Source organism: Doryrhamphus excisus, chromosome 16 (assembly GCF_030265055.1).
Source record: "Doryrhamphus excisus isolate RoL2022-K1 chromosome 16, RoL_Dexc_1.0, whole genome shotgun sequence".
Classification (NCBI taxonomy): domain Eukaryota; kingdom Metazoa; phylum Chordata; class Actinopteri; order Syngnathiformes; family Syngnathidae; genus Doryrhamphus; species Doryrhamphus excisus.
The window spans coordinates 3,053,857-3,071,304 of record NC_080481.1 but is presented as its reverse complement, the minus strand read 5'-3'; the positions used below and the strand labels follow the sequence as shown (position 1 = coordinate 3,071,304).

Here is a 17,448-nt window from a genome sequence, read left to right as displayed (position 1 = left end):
ATATTTTGTTTTAGTTCACACAGCAAACCTATTGAACTGTAGTAGTCTTGTGTTAGTAGTGCCATTGCTACTATTGCTGTACAAACAAATATATAAACATTACAGTACATACTTTGACGTCTGCTCAACTAAGTACTAATGAGTTACGGTGAGCACGACTACTCCACACAGAGATGGCCGAGGGTGGAATTGAACTTGGGTCTCTTAGCTGTGAGGCCTGCGTGCTAACCACTCATCCACCGTGCAGCCTGTGCAACTTCATAATTTCTGATTATATACACAAAACTCATTCATTCATTTTCTACCGCTTTTTCCTTACGAGGGTCGCGGGGGTGCTGGAGCCTACCCCAGCTGTCTTCGGGCAAGAGGCGGGGTACACCCTGGACTGGTGGCCAGCCAATCACAGGGCACATATAGACAAACAACCATTCACACTCACATTCATACCTATGGACAATTTGGAGTCGCCAATTAACCTAGCATGTTTTTGGAATGTGGGAGGAAACCGGAGTACCCGGAGAAAACCCATGCATGCACAGGGAGAACATGCAAACTCCACACGGAATCGAACCCCGGTCCTCCTAGCTATGAGGTCCGCGCGCTAACCACAAGACCGCCCCTATATTTGAATTAGTTTATGAAAACAAAAAAAAAATACACTCAATGTTGCTGTAATCGAAGCACTATTACAGGAGTGGGCAAACTATGGCCCGGGGGCCACATGCGGCCCACCATGCGTTTTAATCTGGCCTGCCAATTACTTTCGGAGTATTTCAACTTTTAACATGATGTCTTATTCAGTAAAAAAAAATAATAATAATATCGTACTTTGATGTGGTGTGATGTTTAAAGTGCTCCTGAAAAAAGGGAAATGAGAACATTTAGCTGATAGTATTACACTTTTACAAATAAAATTAGACTAATAATACAAGGCGGACTGATAGAATTATAAGCGTAAAATAGTGTGTGTGTGTTAAATATATATTCTGGCCCCCGCCACAATTTTAACTCAACACGGCCCACAAGTCAAAAAGTTTGCCCACCCCTGCATTATTATTATTATTATGCCATTGGAGCATCTCTTATTGGCAGATGTCACCTTCATGGGGGCTTTAACATACTGGAGAAAACAGCAACTTCATTACTTAGGGGGCCCATTATGCTCATTTTTGGACCCTTTGCATTGAGTTGTGGTCTCCTATAGAGTAGCTACACACAATAACCCGCAGAATCTGCACCTATTCCAGCCGTATTTCCTTTGATTTGTGCTTCCTGCCAAAACGGTCTGTTTTAATGTATTCCACCCATGGCCCGCCTCTGGGAATGCCCACTCCGCTGTGATTGATCACACGCCCAAAGTGCTTCCTAACTATGAACCATATAAGGAAGTCCGCCCCTCTATGACATCCCTTACTACATTTATAGGTCAGAAAAGTGGAAAAAGACATGGCACAAAAGCAGCTGTACCGAGCCCACTTTAGGACATTTAAAGATTAATCAAAGTGATCAATTATTGCTTTTCCTGATTAAAACGCTGTCAAGACGTACCGGTGAAGCAACCAGCGCCTCCATCAGGTAGACTCTGGTATCAAAGCAGGACCTCAGAACCATCTTACATGTAAACTGGCCGACACAGTCCGCTCTGAAGCGTAGGGGGAGTTTCACACATTCCTGATCTATGATCGACATAGTCACAAATGAAAGACTGAAGATTTCCATATGAAAAGTATATTACATCCTACTTGTGTGCATACCTGTAGGATTCTTCCATATGTTGACATCTTTCTTCAGAGGGATTGTAACAGTGTTGGGTACACTGAAGTACAGAGGCAACGAAACCTCCACATTGTACTGGATGCCTTTACTGTGGTCAACACCCCTCAGTTGGACCTAGCGGGGGCAACACATGAGGACAATCAACTCCACGTTATATGCCTTGACAATGCTATTGTAGTTGCATTTTTTATCATAATATTTCATAAAATAATACATTAGTATTTATTAATTACCAAAATCACTGTAAATACCGTATTTTCTGGACTATAAGTCGCTCCGGAGTATAAGTCGCACAAGGCCAAAAATGCATAATTAGGTAGAAAAAAACATACATAAGTCGCACTGGGGGTGGCACGGTGGTCTATTGTTTAGCGCGCAGACCTCACAGCTAGGAGACCAGGGTTCAATTCCACCCTCGGCCATCTCTGTGTGGAGTTTGCATGTTCTCCCCGTGCATGCGTGGGTTTTCTCCGGGTACTCCGGTTTCCTCCCACATTCCAAAAACATGCTAGGTTAATTGGCGACTCCAAATTGTCTATAGGTATGAATGTGAGTGTGAATGGTTGTTTGTCTATATGTGCCCTGTGATTGGCTGGCGACCAGTCCAGGGTGTACCCCGCCTCTCGCCCAAAGACAGCTGGGATAGGCTCCAGCACCCTCCGTGACCCTCGTGAGGAAAAAGCGGTAGAAAATGAATGAATGAATGAATGAAGTCGCACTGGAGTATAAGTCGCATTTATTGCTAATTTGGTAATTTTTTGCATTTTTTGGTAATTTATTTGACAAACTACTTGACCAAAACAGACATTATGTCCTCTTGGAAGGCAAGTTCTAACAATAAAAGAATAGAGAACAGGCTGAATAGGTGTAAGATATGCTAACACAATGGTTATTCAGCTACACAAAAAATAAGCATGAACACAAAAGGTGTGCAGTGTTTATGGAACAAACAGTTTTTTCATTTAGTCGCTCTGGAGTATAAGTCGCAGGAACAGCCAACCTATGAAAAAAAGTGCGACTTGTAGTTCAGAAAATACGGTAATTTAACAAGGAAATGAAACCAACAACAGCAAAAATGAATTTTTTTTACAAATTTTTTACAAAATTTTACAAGAATGAAGTGAAAATATAATCTAATTTGTGCAATTTTAGTAGCAGAAAGTTCAATATTCAAGTCCTAATATTATGAAACACAAACAAAACAACAAATACAGTTGCAATTTTTAGAATATGCGGGAAAATACTGCGGGAAAATGTATACCGTATTTTCTGGACTATAAGTCGCTCCAGAGTATAAGTCGCACAAGGCCAAAAAATGCATAATTAGGTAGAAAAAAACATACATAAGTCGCTCTGGAGTATAAGTCGCATTTATTGCTAATTTTTTGCATTTTTTTGGTAATTTATTTTCCAAACTACTTGACCAAAACAGACATTACGTCCTCTTGGAAGGCAAGTTCTAACAATAAAAGAATAGAGAACAGGCTGAATAGGTGTAAGATATGCTAACACAATGGTTATTCAGCTACACAAAAAATAAACATGAACACAAAAGGTGTCCAGTGTTTATGTAACAAACATTTTTTTCATTTATAAGTCGCTCTGGAGTATAAGTGGCAGTAACAGCCAACCTATGAAAAAAAGTGTGACTTATAGTCCGGAAAATACAGTATATTATTTGTATTGATCGCATGGTATACCTGCTTTTTGGAAAGCATACACGCCGCCATGCTAGTCCTCACTGTGCTGCTGTGCAAAGTGTACGTCAGCATCCGCCTCTGAAATTCAGTGGAGCTCATCCTGTGCTGCGCCCACATAGCCAGGCCGTTTTCCCAGGCCATATTGGTCAGGGGCAGACCAATGACCTCGTCACACATCTGGCCCACGGTGCAGCGCAGGCGCAGCACTGACACGCAACCATCCGCGTTTGCTGAAGGGAATAAATACACTACTGCTCAAAAGTTTGGGATCGCTTGCAAATTTCTTTGAAAAAGAAAATTTTCATGCATTTCACAATTTCTTTTTTCAATTTCACAAACAATTAAAATGAATCAGATGATTATCAAAGAAGGATGTACATTTTTGCATAGAGGCCTACTATCAACAACTGTCAGTCCTCTGCATCAATCTCCTGGTATGGCTGCTAATCCAAGTTCATCATTTTATAAGGCTAATAGATTATTAGAAAACCCATCTAAAAATATCTTACCATGCTGTTAACTACTCCCTTCAGAGAGCAGCACAAACTGGGTCTAACAAGGACACAAAAACGATGCACAACTGTGCAAGAAGACAAATATCTGAGAGTGTGTAGTTTAAGACAAAGACGCCTCACAGGTCGTCACCTGGCAGTTGCACTAAATAGTACCCGTCAATCACCAGTATCAGTATCAACAGTGAAGCGGCGACTTCAGGATGCTGGACTTGATGGCAGGATTGCCAAGAAAAAGTCATATCTCAGACTGGCCCAAAAAATTTCCAAGTGATCCCAAACTTTTGAGCGGTAGTGTACATGGATGCGATTACCTCATCAAAAACAGAGCTCAGAATGATAACAGTGCAATTCTACATCACTGTGATGACAACCACAAAAAATCCACTTCTATTGTATTACATGTGGGCAAGTATCTAATATCATGGCGGGTAAGAGTGCACCAGGCGTTAGTACAGTAGCGTAGCAGGGTGTCCAAATCGCTTGTATAATGCACAGTGAAATAAATTAATATAAGTACAAATGCAATTAAAACGTAAAACGTTGAAAAACGTTGTCAGGTTGCCTTTAGCGTCTTTAAAAATGTAAACAAATCATTTGACCTGACCCCTGAAGCCCAGCAGCCTGTTGGTTCTCTTACCAGAGTTCCCGGGGATGTTGAAGATGTTTGCACTGGGCTTAACGATAAAAAGCGAAGGTAGAGGCAAGTCCGCCGTTGCCTTCACCAAGTAGACCACATCACCCAACTGGAACAAAGAGGAAAAACTGAATCGTGAAACACCTGCATACCTTATTATCAACTCTCCCAGGGGAGCTACTTTTCCATCGCCCCCCCAACGTTCCCCATACATTTCCAGGATTGCCAACGTCAATACGACTCTTCTTGGGTGACATTTCAAATAGTTCAGGTGAAAATTGATGAACACACACATACGTATAAATACTCGCCTCCGGGCAAACAAGCAACACAGCACAGTATTTAGTTCCTGGACAGAAAGGAAGGAAGTGGACGCTAATAATGTCTGACTGGCCCGGTTTCAGACTAAGGCTGCTCGCTGTGCTGAGGAACTCCCGGCCGTCATCATCTGAAAAAGACGCACAAAAACACACATGAATCACACTGACGCACACAAACCCATACCAGTGTTTCCATCTGTGGCGCTGGGTTACGCAAATTCCCAATTTATATATGAAATATTTTCATAGGTACGAGAATAGAAATTACTATATGACCTTGGAAATACTGACTTTAACATTATTAGAGTGTTCAAGACATAAAATAACACCCCTAAAGTTGCCTTTAGACTCCTATTATCTCAAATAGTTGAGATGAAAATAAGCCATTAATAAGCCATAAGCATGTGTGTTGCAATAAATGTCTTCCAGATTTGAGGAGGACAGGAAATGACGTCAGGGGTTCAGAGTTGAGTGAACTTTCGCCGCAACATTAGCCCGTGTTGTTTCTCTATGCCGCTTATTCTCAATAGGGTTGTGGAGGTGTGCTGGAGCCTATCCCAGCTGACTTTGGGGTGAGAAGCGGGGCCCACCCTGGACTGGTCGCCAGCAGGGTGCATCACAGGGTGCACAGAACAGGATTATTATTTTAATGTTATTATAATGCCTGTTGTCCCTGCAATCAGGTCTGGTGCTTGTGTGTCTCACGAGACATTGTAACAACATTACTGACACCTAGTGACCAGCGTAGAATACAAGCTGCAATTTGAATGCGTCTTCTTAATGCCTTATATTAGTACTTAGATATTTTTATGCTTGAAAATGCCTACATTTGGGCAAAAATATGTACTATTTGCTTAAATATGGATATTTTTAAACCAAAAATGAGCCAAATTTTAAAAATATATATTTTTAAACTACAAATAGGTCATATTTAACCCACGAACCAGCATGAATTGTTTTGCTAAATGTTGCTATACTCTATAAATGTTTTTTTGTTATATTTTTGAAAAAAACGACTGTACAACAACTACACAAGGGTGACCAAACGTCCTATTTTCCCAGGGCAGGACATGAGAACATAACTTGTTCTGTGAGACCATGCAAAACATGAGTGAGCATATAGCTGCAAATACTTCTGTGGCGGTCTAATATTAATTGCGGCGGGCCGCCACATATAAACGGATGCGGTTGTGTGCTTGCTTGTTCCAGGAAGTGCGTCAAACTACAATGAAACCTTTCCTTCCATCTCCTCCTGACAGCTCATCTCTGAAGTCATCTTCCCATCTTCCCATTCCCTGAAAGAAAGCACAAGAAAGAACGATGCCTTGTGTAAACACGGGTATCAGACTTATATCTATCGACTATATCTGGATTCTGTACTTAATGACGTCATCCTAGGACAGGGGGTGTCCAAATTGTGCCCCAGCTGTTTTTTTTTTTATTGTCCTGCGGCAAATTCTAAAAATATAATTTAAAAACTAATAGCTTTAAATTAACAGGAAAAACTGAAAAAAAAACTGAAAAAAATGGAAAAATCAGCTGAATTTTTACACATACAAATATTAAGACAAAAGTTTAAATCTAGCAAGAATAGGTTAATCTATTGTATTTCTTATATTATGAAGAAAAAATAATATCATTTTAGCAGCATGCAATTCAAATGTTGCAAAAATACATGTTAAAAGTTGTAATATGAAGATCAAACAAAACAACAAATAAAAAAAATTAGGTTGCAAAAAAAGTTATGTTGCAAGAACAAAGTGAAAATATTATGAGAATAAATTCAAAATTACAAAAAGAACATTTCGAAAAAAAAAAGCTGAAATAGTTGGAAAATCAAAACCAAACAACTGCAGAAATGGAAAAACGGCCGTAATTTTACAAAAATAAAGTCAAAATATTCACAGAAAAAAGTTGTATTCTAATGAGAAAATAATCGTAAATTTACAAGAATAAACTCGGAATATAGTGAATAAAATAATGTCATTTTGGTAGCATAAAATTTAAGTAATAAAGTCGTAATAATATGAGAAACAAAACAATATTTGGGTAAAGTTGGTATTTTTTAAGGGTTTTTTTTAGGTTATAATATTAAGTTAATAAGTTATATAAGTTTAACATTAAGTTAACATTATTATGGAATAAAGTCATATTACAAAAAGACAATAATAATAATATTATGAATAATATTAATAGTAATATTATTATTAATACTACTACTACTACTACATATAATAATAATCACTCATTGGAAAAAGTTTGGACACCCCTGTCTTAGGAGGCAATGACAAAGCGGAGGCAACAGTCTGTGTTTTTTTTAAAATAAGCTATTTTGAAGTGATGCCGATATCCAGCTGCTTCCCGCAGACTAATATCAGGTCACATCTTACGTACTGAATGAACACATTTAGTGTGATGCATTTCATAAACAGTTTCATAAACAGACCTTGACATTGTCAAAAATAATACCAACACTGCAATATGTGAGTGAACTTGAAAATAACTCCAGGCTGCGGTTAGACTGAGCGATACCCGCTGTGTAAAAACTTAACAATCCCAATCGTCCCGTAAACATGAAATTGAGAGTGTGAGCTTGTGTTGTGCTGGCGTTACTTGGCTTTGGAAGACGCCTGTTGAATGAGACTCTCCATTTCCTTTTCCGATTCCAGCGGGTTGACCGCCATCTCCACCAGCATCACCCTAAACCCACACATGCATTTATCATTTATCACGACTCAAATGGACATGATGCTAAACACCTACCTGAAGTTTGCTTCTTTCTCGAACGGGTTTGTGATTGGCAGTTTAATCACTTTAAGCACGTAGCATGGAGATATGCATGTGACACTTTTCTAGGAGGATAAAAAAAGAGATCACGCAAGGCGCTGTGGTGAGTATGTGCGTTGTGTGGAGATCATGTGTTAAACACTTGTTCATTGTATATACATCATTTGTAACATTCGATTCTAAATGCGTTACGTGTGTTGGAGAAGAGAAGACCTGAGAGAGGACCTGCTGCCTCACAATCCCAAAAGTGTTATATAATATTGACGATGATTTTTATATTTTGCATTTATGTTTTGCAAAATGAACTGAACCGCTACTATTTGAACATGCATCAGATTACAATTGAATGCATCCCATAATCAGTTCCCAGTTCCACATGTCCAAAAGGAGTAGGAAGAAGCAAAGCTTATTAAATCCTACCCCTCCATCTGGTACTTTTACAATCAGTAACTGTTACATTTGTTCACTTCCTGCTTTCCTAATATAGTTTTTTTTCTTTCTTAATACAGTTTTTAACATTAGGGCCCTTATGACTTAAAAGAACACACCTGTAGTACACTCATATGACCCAATATAGTGGATGTATTAGCAGAAAATAAGCCATTTAAGACATAAAACCACAAACACAAAACAAAACAATATCATCATTACTGATTACATATCACTGCAACATCTTTGAATGCCTTATATTTGTATTTTACTTCGTTTAATTTGGCAATTAGGCATAAAAGTAAGATTAAATTAAATATGTATATTTTGGACTAATATGGTATGTATGACAGCATCATTTAATCAAAATTTTAAGCACAATGTGGCCAGGGATAACTGTATTAATAAATTATTGCTTCAACGTTTTTTTTGTCTAATGCGCGTTATATGTGTATATGAAGAGCTTGCAACCAAAAGGCGCTAAATCCAATTTTCACTAAGTTGCATGTTTTTCATGAGTTTAATAGACCTCTGTCATGTGTATCCAAATCACATATTTTGGTCTTGAAATCATTTTTAAAAATATGAAAAAAAGTGATATGAAATTTATGCTTTCAACCAAAAGGCGCTATTTCCATTTCAGATTTCAACCAAAAGGAGCTAAATCCCTTTCTTTATTCTTTATTCTGATTGGCCCAAGTTTCCCATCTATTGATAACACTGGGGAACACTCAAAATGTTGCATTTAAAGTAAGACTTGTTTTTAGTCAATTTAAGTGTGCTGAGTTCAAATCTGAAGTTAGTTTTTTTCTGCAAGCTACAGATTTTATGCAATCTTTAATTTTTATTAAAAATAGAAAAAAATCGAGCATTATTATAGGATATTGCAATGTCAGCCACAAATCAGTATATTTAACAAGGCAAAAGAAACAGAACATTAAAATGTGATTTTAGATTAAAGTACACCATTGTTAGAAGTGCCATATGTTTTTCTGGAAGCGTTTCTCAGAAAACAGTCTTTATCGCAACGTGAGATAAGCATAATTTACAACGTTCTTCAGATAAGAGTCAATCACAGCTAATAACGCTTATCACTTTCTGTCAGTACAGTATTTTAGTCAGGCAGGAATTTGCGTTTGTAACTTTTGCGTTTGTACACTTCATCTGGGCAATCTCGTTTAATACTCCAGCAGTAGTCGGCCATCATACTTTTGTCCCAGCGACCTTGGTAGCGTTCTTCCATGATCTTTAGGTCTTGGTGGAACCGCTCTCCTTGTTCGTCACTCACAGCCCCCAGGTTTTCAGGGAACTGGTCAAGGTGGCTGTTCAAGAAATGAAGCTTGATGCTCATGTTGCACCTGAGAGCACGAAAAGCGAGGAGCATTCTGTTCACAAGTTCATTGTAGTTCTCTGCCTTGTTGTTTCCAAGGAAGTTCTAAACGACTGCCACAAAGGATAACCATGCTGCCCTCTCCAAGGCGGTCATCTTGGCAACAAACTGATCATCACAAATGAGGGTTCGAATCTGTGGGCCATTAAACACACCTGCTTTGATCTTCTCGAACGACAACATTCACCTTCGGTATCCAGTGCCTTGACAAATTGTTTCATCAAACTTAGTTTGATGTGCAGAGGAGGAAAGATGATCCTATCTCTGTCAACAATTGGGTCATGTGTGATATTTGGCATGCCTGCTTCAAAGGTTTCACGAACAGGCCAGTCCTTCTGGACCCAGTGTCTGTCTCGTGCTCGACTGTCCCACATGCAGAGGAAACATGAAAACTTGGTGAAACCTTTCTGTTGACCAAGAAGGAAGTTTACCATTTTCAAGTCTACACAAATGATCCAGTTGTGCTCACGATATTTTAAGAATTCCATGACCATTCTGATGTCATCATAGTCTTCCCGCAGATGAACTGAATGACCTACAGGCACTGCCCCGTAAACATTGCCATTATGCAAAAGAACACACTTGAGACTGCGTTTAGAACTGTCTATAAAGAGCCGCCATTCAGTTGGATCATAGTGAGGAACACCCAGTTCTTTGAGAAGACCTGGGATATCATGGCAGTAAACAAACTGTCTGTCTTCAGAAAAGAAGGTCACAAAAAGCTGGTCGCGCTTTCTGTAATATGACACTTTAACAGTGTGATCAACAAGATTTTTGCCTTGTAATCTTGATGCCAAAAGCTCAGCTGCTTTCTTTGAAAGACCTAAATCCCGAACTACGTCATTCAGTTCAGTTTGGGGAAGAGGCTTGGGGTCTGGGGGAGATCCAGTCTCTGAAGAACATTCCTCGGATCAGTTTCTGGCAATTCATTGTCACAACTGTCTTCCTCGTTCGTATCACGTCCAATGTCTTTATCGTTTAATGAAGGCAAACCTTTGAAAACTGGAACAGGAATGGAATCTATGTATATAATCTCAAAACGCATAGATTTGGGTTACGTAAGTTCATATATTTAGACTATTTCATCTATCTCAAATTGCATGAAAACTAGAGCTTATGGAGAAAAACTAATTTCAGATTTGAAATCAGCACCTAAAAATCATTCAGAATCAGTTAAAAAATCCAATGCAACAGAAAGTTGAAAAAATATTGTTCCCCAGTGTAATCTGACCAATCAGAGAGAAGAATACAATTGGCACTGCACATACAGAAAGCCAGTATCAGTGCGCATCCTGTTTGTGTACATTTTGATCGAATACGAAGTCGCAAAAATACTGCAATTTATACAATCCTAGTGCAGTTTTACCATGAATGAGCTAGCTGATATAACAAATAACCCAAGGAAAAGACAGAAGAATGAAGGAGAATGGAAGAAAAACAAGGCTAAAAGGAGATCAAATAGCGGTGAAGGTGAGTTGAAATTTAGTGTTTGATTCAGTCCCATATGTGCCATTTGGTGTTAGGGAATTGATGTGCGTGTGGCTGTATGTTGATGTGAACATGAAAATAAGAGATATTCTTGGATGTTTAATTTTCTATTGTTGAAATTAATTAAATTTAAAATGTTATCAGTAACAGTGTACTAGTGGTAGGTTATAACATTTTGTTTCTGTAATGTGTGAAGGTGAACGAGTGCATGTGTGTGTGGGTGGGGGGGTGTATTGTATGTTGAGAATGGCTTCTGTGTTGTAATTATTTTATTAGCATAGCACATTAAAGCACCTTACATTCTTTTACAACAATGCCATTGAAGAAGTTAAAGGTGACTTCAAATTTATTTCAGCCAAAAGGCGCTAAATCCATCATTTCAGCCAAAAGGCGCTAAATCCGAAAAAAAAAAAAATTAAAAAAAATATATAAAATACATGGTGTGTGCAGGATTTTTATAGCATGTATTTTTATGACCTATATTGATAGCTCTTTCATTTGCAATATAGACTTGATGACCAAATAGATTGATATGTACGTAATTAAAAATCATTGATTTTCTCGAAATCAGTCAAAATGGATTTAGCACCTTTTGGTTGCAAGCTCTTCATATGTTATATGTGTATAGTATATTATAACTCCAGGGACACCCTGTGTAGAATCATCATAAATGGTTCACTCACTGTGGGTTTGATTTGGCTGACGTGGATGTTCACGTTGAAGACCAAAGTGGCGCCATGCCGGCCAGAAGCTGAGGGTGAGATGAGCAGAAGGACGGCTTCCTTCGTTTGCAGGGAGGAGCAGTAGTGCTGGATTGTCACTTCCGTGCTTGTCCTGTGAAACCAACAACAAGCTCTGTGATTAGTGAGTGTCCCTCATCAATGTTAAGGAAGTGACAGTGATAAATTGGTGCTGAGATTCTGCATAATGGCATTACCGTCCAAGAAAGGTGAAGCAGTCACACAAATACTTGCATATTAAAATACTTGCTGTGTAAATGTTTAGTTTTTGCACCATTTTATGCATGTAAAACTATTTACAGTGCTCAGTTGTTCCTTTGTGGCTCTTTTGTGGAATATTTTTAGTCCAATTTCAGTGCTGTAAAAAACAGTTTAACGCTGTCACAGGCCGAGCCTGGCAAAAAATTGCATTGTGGGAAGTTGAGTGTTGTCGTCTTGTAGGTCCTGATTGGCTGTAGACCATTCTGTTGTGGTCTTGGCGTAACAAGGCTAGCAAACTAGCTAACCGTGTGAGCAGTTTGCACTAATATCCAAACATGTGACTCGGAATGCTACACGGCCGCAAGTTGTCCCACACTAACAACAACCATAACGCCGTCAAAACACACTGCACCAAAATGGCAAATGGTCGGACCCCCAAGACGTGCCAATGAAAAGCTGAAGCAGCACTCCTGGTAGTAATTAATCCTCAGCTCACCGAGAATGACACAGACGCAACACGCTTCAACAAGGACACAAAAACGCCACAGTTTAGTTTAGTGAATAATTTTTTGTGTCCAGCCAAGAAGTTTCTTCGTTAAAATTCTAACAATTTTTTTACTTTGAGAGCATTTAAACAAGAGATAAATGTGAGGAAATGTTTATACCTGTCGAAGAAAAGTGTATAAAGTGTATGGTGACGGGTTTTTCAGCCTTATAACATATATACTGTAATGATTGTAAACAAATATAGTTGCCTACTTTTGTGGGATTTCACTTATTGCAGGGTATTTTGGGAACCTATACCTCGTAATAAATGAGGGAACACTGTATTGTATACAAATGTCTTTTGTGTGTCTGGAACGGATTAATTGGATTCACATTATTTTCTGTGGGAAAATTTGCTTTGGTCAGAGTCCGTTTTGGTTTGAGTTTGACCTTCTGGAACAGATAAATGGCGTTAACCAAGGCAGTATTTGATACCATCCTTGCACGACCGCTAGCCATGACTCCGGCTACCTAGTAGATGCAAGACAGCGAGGTACACTTCCGGTCCGTCACTTTTAATGTGTACTGAATACATGTATTGTTACACCCCATTAGCATTTAAGAACAAATGTGATTGGACTCCATTCATGCTTACTTTGAAGGAATGGTGACTGTGGGACCACCAGGCAGAGAAAACAGACATGCATCCACTCCGAGAAAAAATGCCCGGTATTTGACAACGCAAGTAGAGGGGTTTGTCAATTGCACCTGAAACACACACAGTGGGTTACTTCAAGTACACAGCAATAGAGCAAAATGATAATGAAGACAGATAATATAATTTGTTAGTCTTTGTATTTACCTGCTTGCTCAGATTGCTGTGCAGGCTTCCAGTGAGAGTGATGGTGTTTACGGGCCGGTATTGCGGCAGCCTCTCATATAAATGCACACACAGCATCAACATTTGCACAGGGTTGGGATCCGATAAGTCTGTGGGCTGCACACACACACCATCATTTAATATAAGTGTGGCCCATCACAGTAAAGTTGTATACTGTAAATACAGTAATCCTACCTGCAGATCCATGTTGAGAGAAAGTGTGGTTAAGGCCTGGATCACAATGATGTTGTTGTGCAGAATCTGCTCCAGGGTGGACGTTGTTGTGTACATCCTTTGAAAGTGGCTCAAGATCTAAAAGCAGCAAACATCGATTGATAAAACACAAACTTTACTCAGGAGAATCCAATATTCAGGATGGTACAAAAGCCATGTTTACCCTTGCATGCATTTTGTCCCTGCAGTGGTGCGTGTTTTTTTGCGTGTCAATGAGTAAAGTGGTAATATGCATGTGTGAAGTATGTGCGAAGTATGTGCGAAGTATGTGTGAAGTATGTGCGAAGTATGTGCGAAGTGTGTGCGAAGTATGTGCGAAGTATGTGTGAAGTATGTGCGAAGTATGTGCGAAGTATGTGCGAAGTGTGTGCGAAGTGTGTGCGAAGTATGTGCGAAGTATGTGCGAAGTATGTGCGAAGTATGTGCGAAGTATGTGCGAAGTATGTGCGGAGTATGTGCGAAGTATGTGCGAAGTATGTGCGAAGTATGTGTAAACTGTTCAGGTCTGTGCACAATTTTTTTTTACTGTTCCAAATTTGTGGCACATGTAATTTTTTTTTATTAGTCGTGAAAGCACCGTAAAACACACCCTGACCTATGCAGTTTTTTATAATTTTAGATATCCGTTTAGCTTCAACTTGTCAGTATTTTCTACAGAAATCTTGTTGTACAAGATTGATTTATTATCGTCGTCTGCAGTCGCATACAACTGCAATGTATGGGATCACAGCATTGTGGAAAAAAAATTGTTCAGATCAGGATAATGGTGCAAACAGAGGAATTTATTTTCACTTCGGTCACAGCAGCTCAGAGATTAAATCAATCCCAAGTTCATTTATCTACCAAATTCAGAGATGGCCAGGCCACACACACTCACCAGGTATGGGCAGTAGGCGGCGAGCGCAGCAGCTAGCACCAGTCCATCCGTCAAGTCCAAGTCAAAATTGACGATCCAGCGCACTGGTGGGACACAGCCTGCGAGTAGAAGGAACAAGATAACTTTGCAAACGAATCAACACGACTACTAATCAACCAATCCTGAGCTTTCAGTGCACCAACAATGAGCTTGTAAATTTTTTAATCATGGTGTCATTTTACGAAGAACACTTTACTAACCATACTAAAAACATCACGCAGCAACTAAACACCCCAATTGTATATCTCAGAAATATACAAACAAGTACAAATCATTGCAACGCATTCATTGGGGCACTGCAATGATGTCAGCCTCCCTCTGGGCTCCGGGTCTTCTGGCTCCCTCAGGTGGACAGATACAGCATTGCAGCACCATCCACCATTTTGTATGCTGCTTGTCCTCCAATTAAATAGTTTTGCTTTCTGCTTTTTCCTGAATTAAACGGTATTCTCAAACAAAATGCATTAAGGGAAAACTTCAAAATGTTTTTTGTCATGGTAAACCATATTGTTAGATGTTTCTATGTTTGTATACTGTTTCTACACCATTTGAGTATTAAGTTGCTGTGTGATGAATGTAGTCTTGGTAACTTTTTCTTCCTAATATTATGATTTTCTAATGCTGATAGATACTGTTACGAACTCATGTGATTTCCAAATGGGTCGACGAGTGACGGTTGTGAGTACACTGTCAAATAAAGAGCATTCATTGGGGCACTGCAATGATGTCAGCCTCCCTCTGGGCTCCGGGTCTTCTGGCTCTCTCAGGTGGACAGATGCAGCATTGCAGCGCCATCCACCATTTTCTATGCTGCTTGTCCTCCAATTAAATATTTTTGCTTTTGGCTTTTTCCTGAATTAAATGGTATTCTCAAACAAAATGCATTAAGGGAAAACGTCAAAATGTTTTTTGTCATGTTAAACCATATTATTAGATGTTTGTATGTTTGTATACTGTTTGCACACCATTTGAGTATTAAGTTGCTGTGTGATGAATGTAGTCTTGGTAACTTTTTCTTCCATATACTATGATTTTCTAATGTTGATATACTGTTACAACCTTGTGTGATTTCCAAATGGGTCGATGAGCGACAGTTGTGAGTACACTCACTCACAAAACTTTTGCGCGCCACCATTTTAAGAGGTGGACACAGGAGGTCTATAAACCAAAATTTACCGTACAAATGTATCTGTACTGTACACCCTGAAGTCTGAAACCAAATGCAACAAAATGGAGAGCAGTAAAGCATGCACGCATATTCAAGAGTCAAATTTCATGCTGAGTATGTCAAATTCATACATGTTGGCAAGTCTGCACTCATATTGAATGTTCCCCCGACAGTTCACGGCACCACCAACCAGGGGGACCCACCCCACTATTGAGAAGCACCGGTATAAAACAAGATTATTTTAAATGCCGATACCTGAAGCCCACACTGTATCCCTCATGCACCGATAGTGCAGGTTGAGCCACGAGAGCAGCTGGAGTTCATGGCGAGAGTAGAGGTTACTAGGGAGTGAGTGGATGTTCAGGATACTGTCGTCGTCTGCACGACATCTCTGCCGATGTACATTTAGACTGCTCTCCGAAACGCGTGACAACACCAAAACCTGGGTAGAGGAATCAATGGACTCAATGCTCCTTTTTCCATTAAAACATTATTAAACTAAATATTGCACTATCCAGCAACAAATTATGTATTTCTGACCTTGTAGATCTGCAGCAGCATTTCAGTCCAGCATCGTTTGCTCAGAGACTCATAGTTGACACAGCGGTAGTCCACACCAGGTTCTTCCATATTAGACTGAAATAAAAGCATGAAATACACCTTATATTACTCTTTACATTTTAATTTTGCCCAGATTAAGAAACAAAAAAAATACAGGAAAAAGAAAAAATAACTAAAACAAAATAACACTGTTGATAAAGAGGACTCCCATTGAAATATGCTGAAATTAAACTGTTGGTTATATTCATTCATTCATTCATTTTCTACCGCTTATCCTCATGATGGTCACGGGGGTTGCTGGAGCCTATCCCAGCTGCCTTATTATTTATTATTTATACATAACTGTCCCAAAAACAAATACTGTATCGCATGGAAAAAGACTTGTATTTGGATTATTTTATTATGGAATATGGATTCTTTTAGGCTGCACGGTGGTCGAGTGGTTAGCACGCAGGCCTCACAGCTAGGAGACCCGAGTTCAATTCCACCCTCGGCCATCTCTGTGTGGAGTTTGCATGTTCTCCCCGTGCATGCGTGGGTTTTCTCGCTTTTTTTCAAAACGCTTGGTGGGCCGCATGTGGCCCCCGGGCCATAGTTTGCCCACCCCTGTAATAGTGCTTCGATTACAGCAACATTAAGTGTATTTTTTTTGTTTTCATAAACTAATTCAAATATAGGGGCGGCACGGCGGTCTCGTTGTTAGCGCGCGGACCTCATAGCTAAGAGGACCGGGGTTCGATTCCGCCCTCGGCCATCTCTGTGTGGAGTTTGCATGTTCTCCCTGTGCATGCGTGGGTACTCTGGTTTCCTCCCACATTCCAAAAACATGCTAGGTTAATTGGCCACTCCAAATTGTCCATAGGTATGAATGTGAGTGTGAATGGTTGTTTGTCTATATGTGCCCTGTGATTGGCTGGCCAGGGTGTACCCAGCCTCTCACCCGAAGACAGCTGGGATAGGTTCCAGCACCCCCGCAACCCTGAATGAATGAATGAATGCATTCTATTATTTATTCATTTTTATTTAAAGGGGACCTATTACACTTTTTCCACTTTTTTGACCTCTAAACGGAGTTAGAATGTTGTATTCTTGTGTTAAACAATGCCAAAGTTTCAGGTAATGAGGTTTGCGCATTTGGAAGTGAGCCCTGAAAGAAATTTGGGATGGCTCTGAACTCTCAGTTTCAGAAGGAGCACTCAAGTAACATGGGTCAGTGTTTATAC

At 39.5% G+C, this 17,448-nt stretch overlaps 1 protein-coding gene across 4 annotated transcripts in view; it reads right to left on the bottom strand.

Moving 5' to 3' along the window:
* LOC131104395 (cilia and flagella-associated protein 47-like) overlaps positions 1-17,448 on the bottom strand; it is a 56,413-nt gene that overhangs the window by 15,251 nt on the left and 23,714 nt on the right. For all 4 annotated transcript variants that reach the window (XM_058051508.1, XM_058051509.1, XM_058051511.1 and 1 more), the window contains 15 exons: positions 16,205-16,300; positions 15,920-16,106; positions 14,458-14,555; positions 13,542-13,658; positions 13,329-13,463; positions 13,122-13,234; positions 11,723-11,873; positions 7,709-7,797; positions 7,559-7,645; positions 6,187-6,240; positions 4,937-5,075; positions 4,629-4,734; positions 3,477-3,706; positions 1,755-1,890; positions 1,549-1,676 (listed from right to left, as the gene is read on the bottom strand). In XM_058051508.1, the coding sequence (XP_057907491.1) occupies positions 1,549-1,676; positions 1,755-1,890; positions 3,477-3,706; positions 4,629-4,734; positions 4,937-5,075; positions 6,187-6,240; positions 7,559-7,645; positions 7,709-7,797; positions 11,723-11,873; positions 13,122-13,234; positions 13,329-13,463; positions 13,542-13,658; positions 14,458-14,555; positions 15,920-16,106; positions 16,205-16,300 (1,866 nt within the window). The remainder of the gene's footprint in view (positions 1-1,548; positions 1,677-1,754; positions 1,891-3,476; positions 3,707-4,628; positions 4,735-4,936; positions 5,076-6,186; positions 6,241-7,558; positions 7,646-7,708; positions 7,798-11,722; positions 11,874-13,121; positions 13,235-13,328; positions 13,464-13,541; positions 13,659-14,457; positions 14,556-15,919; positions 16,107-16,204; positions 16,301-17,448) is intronic.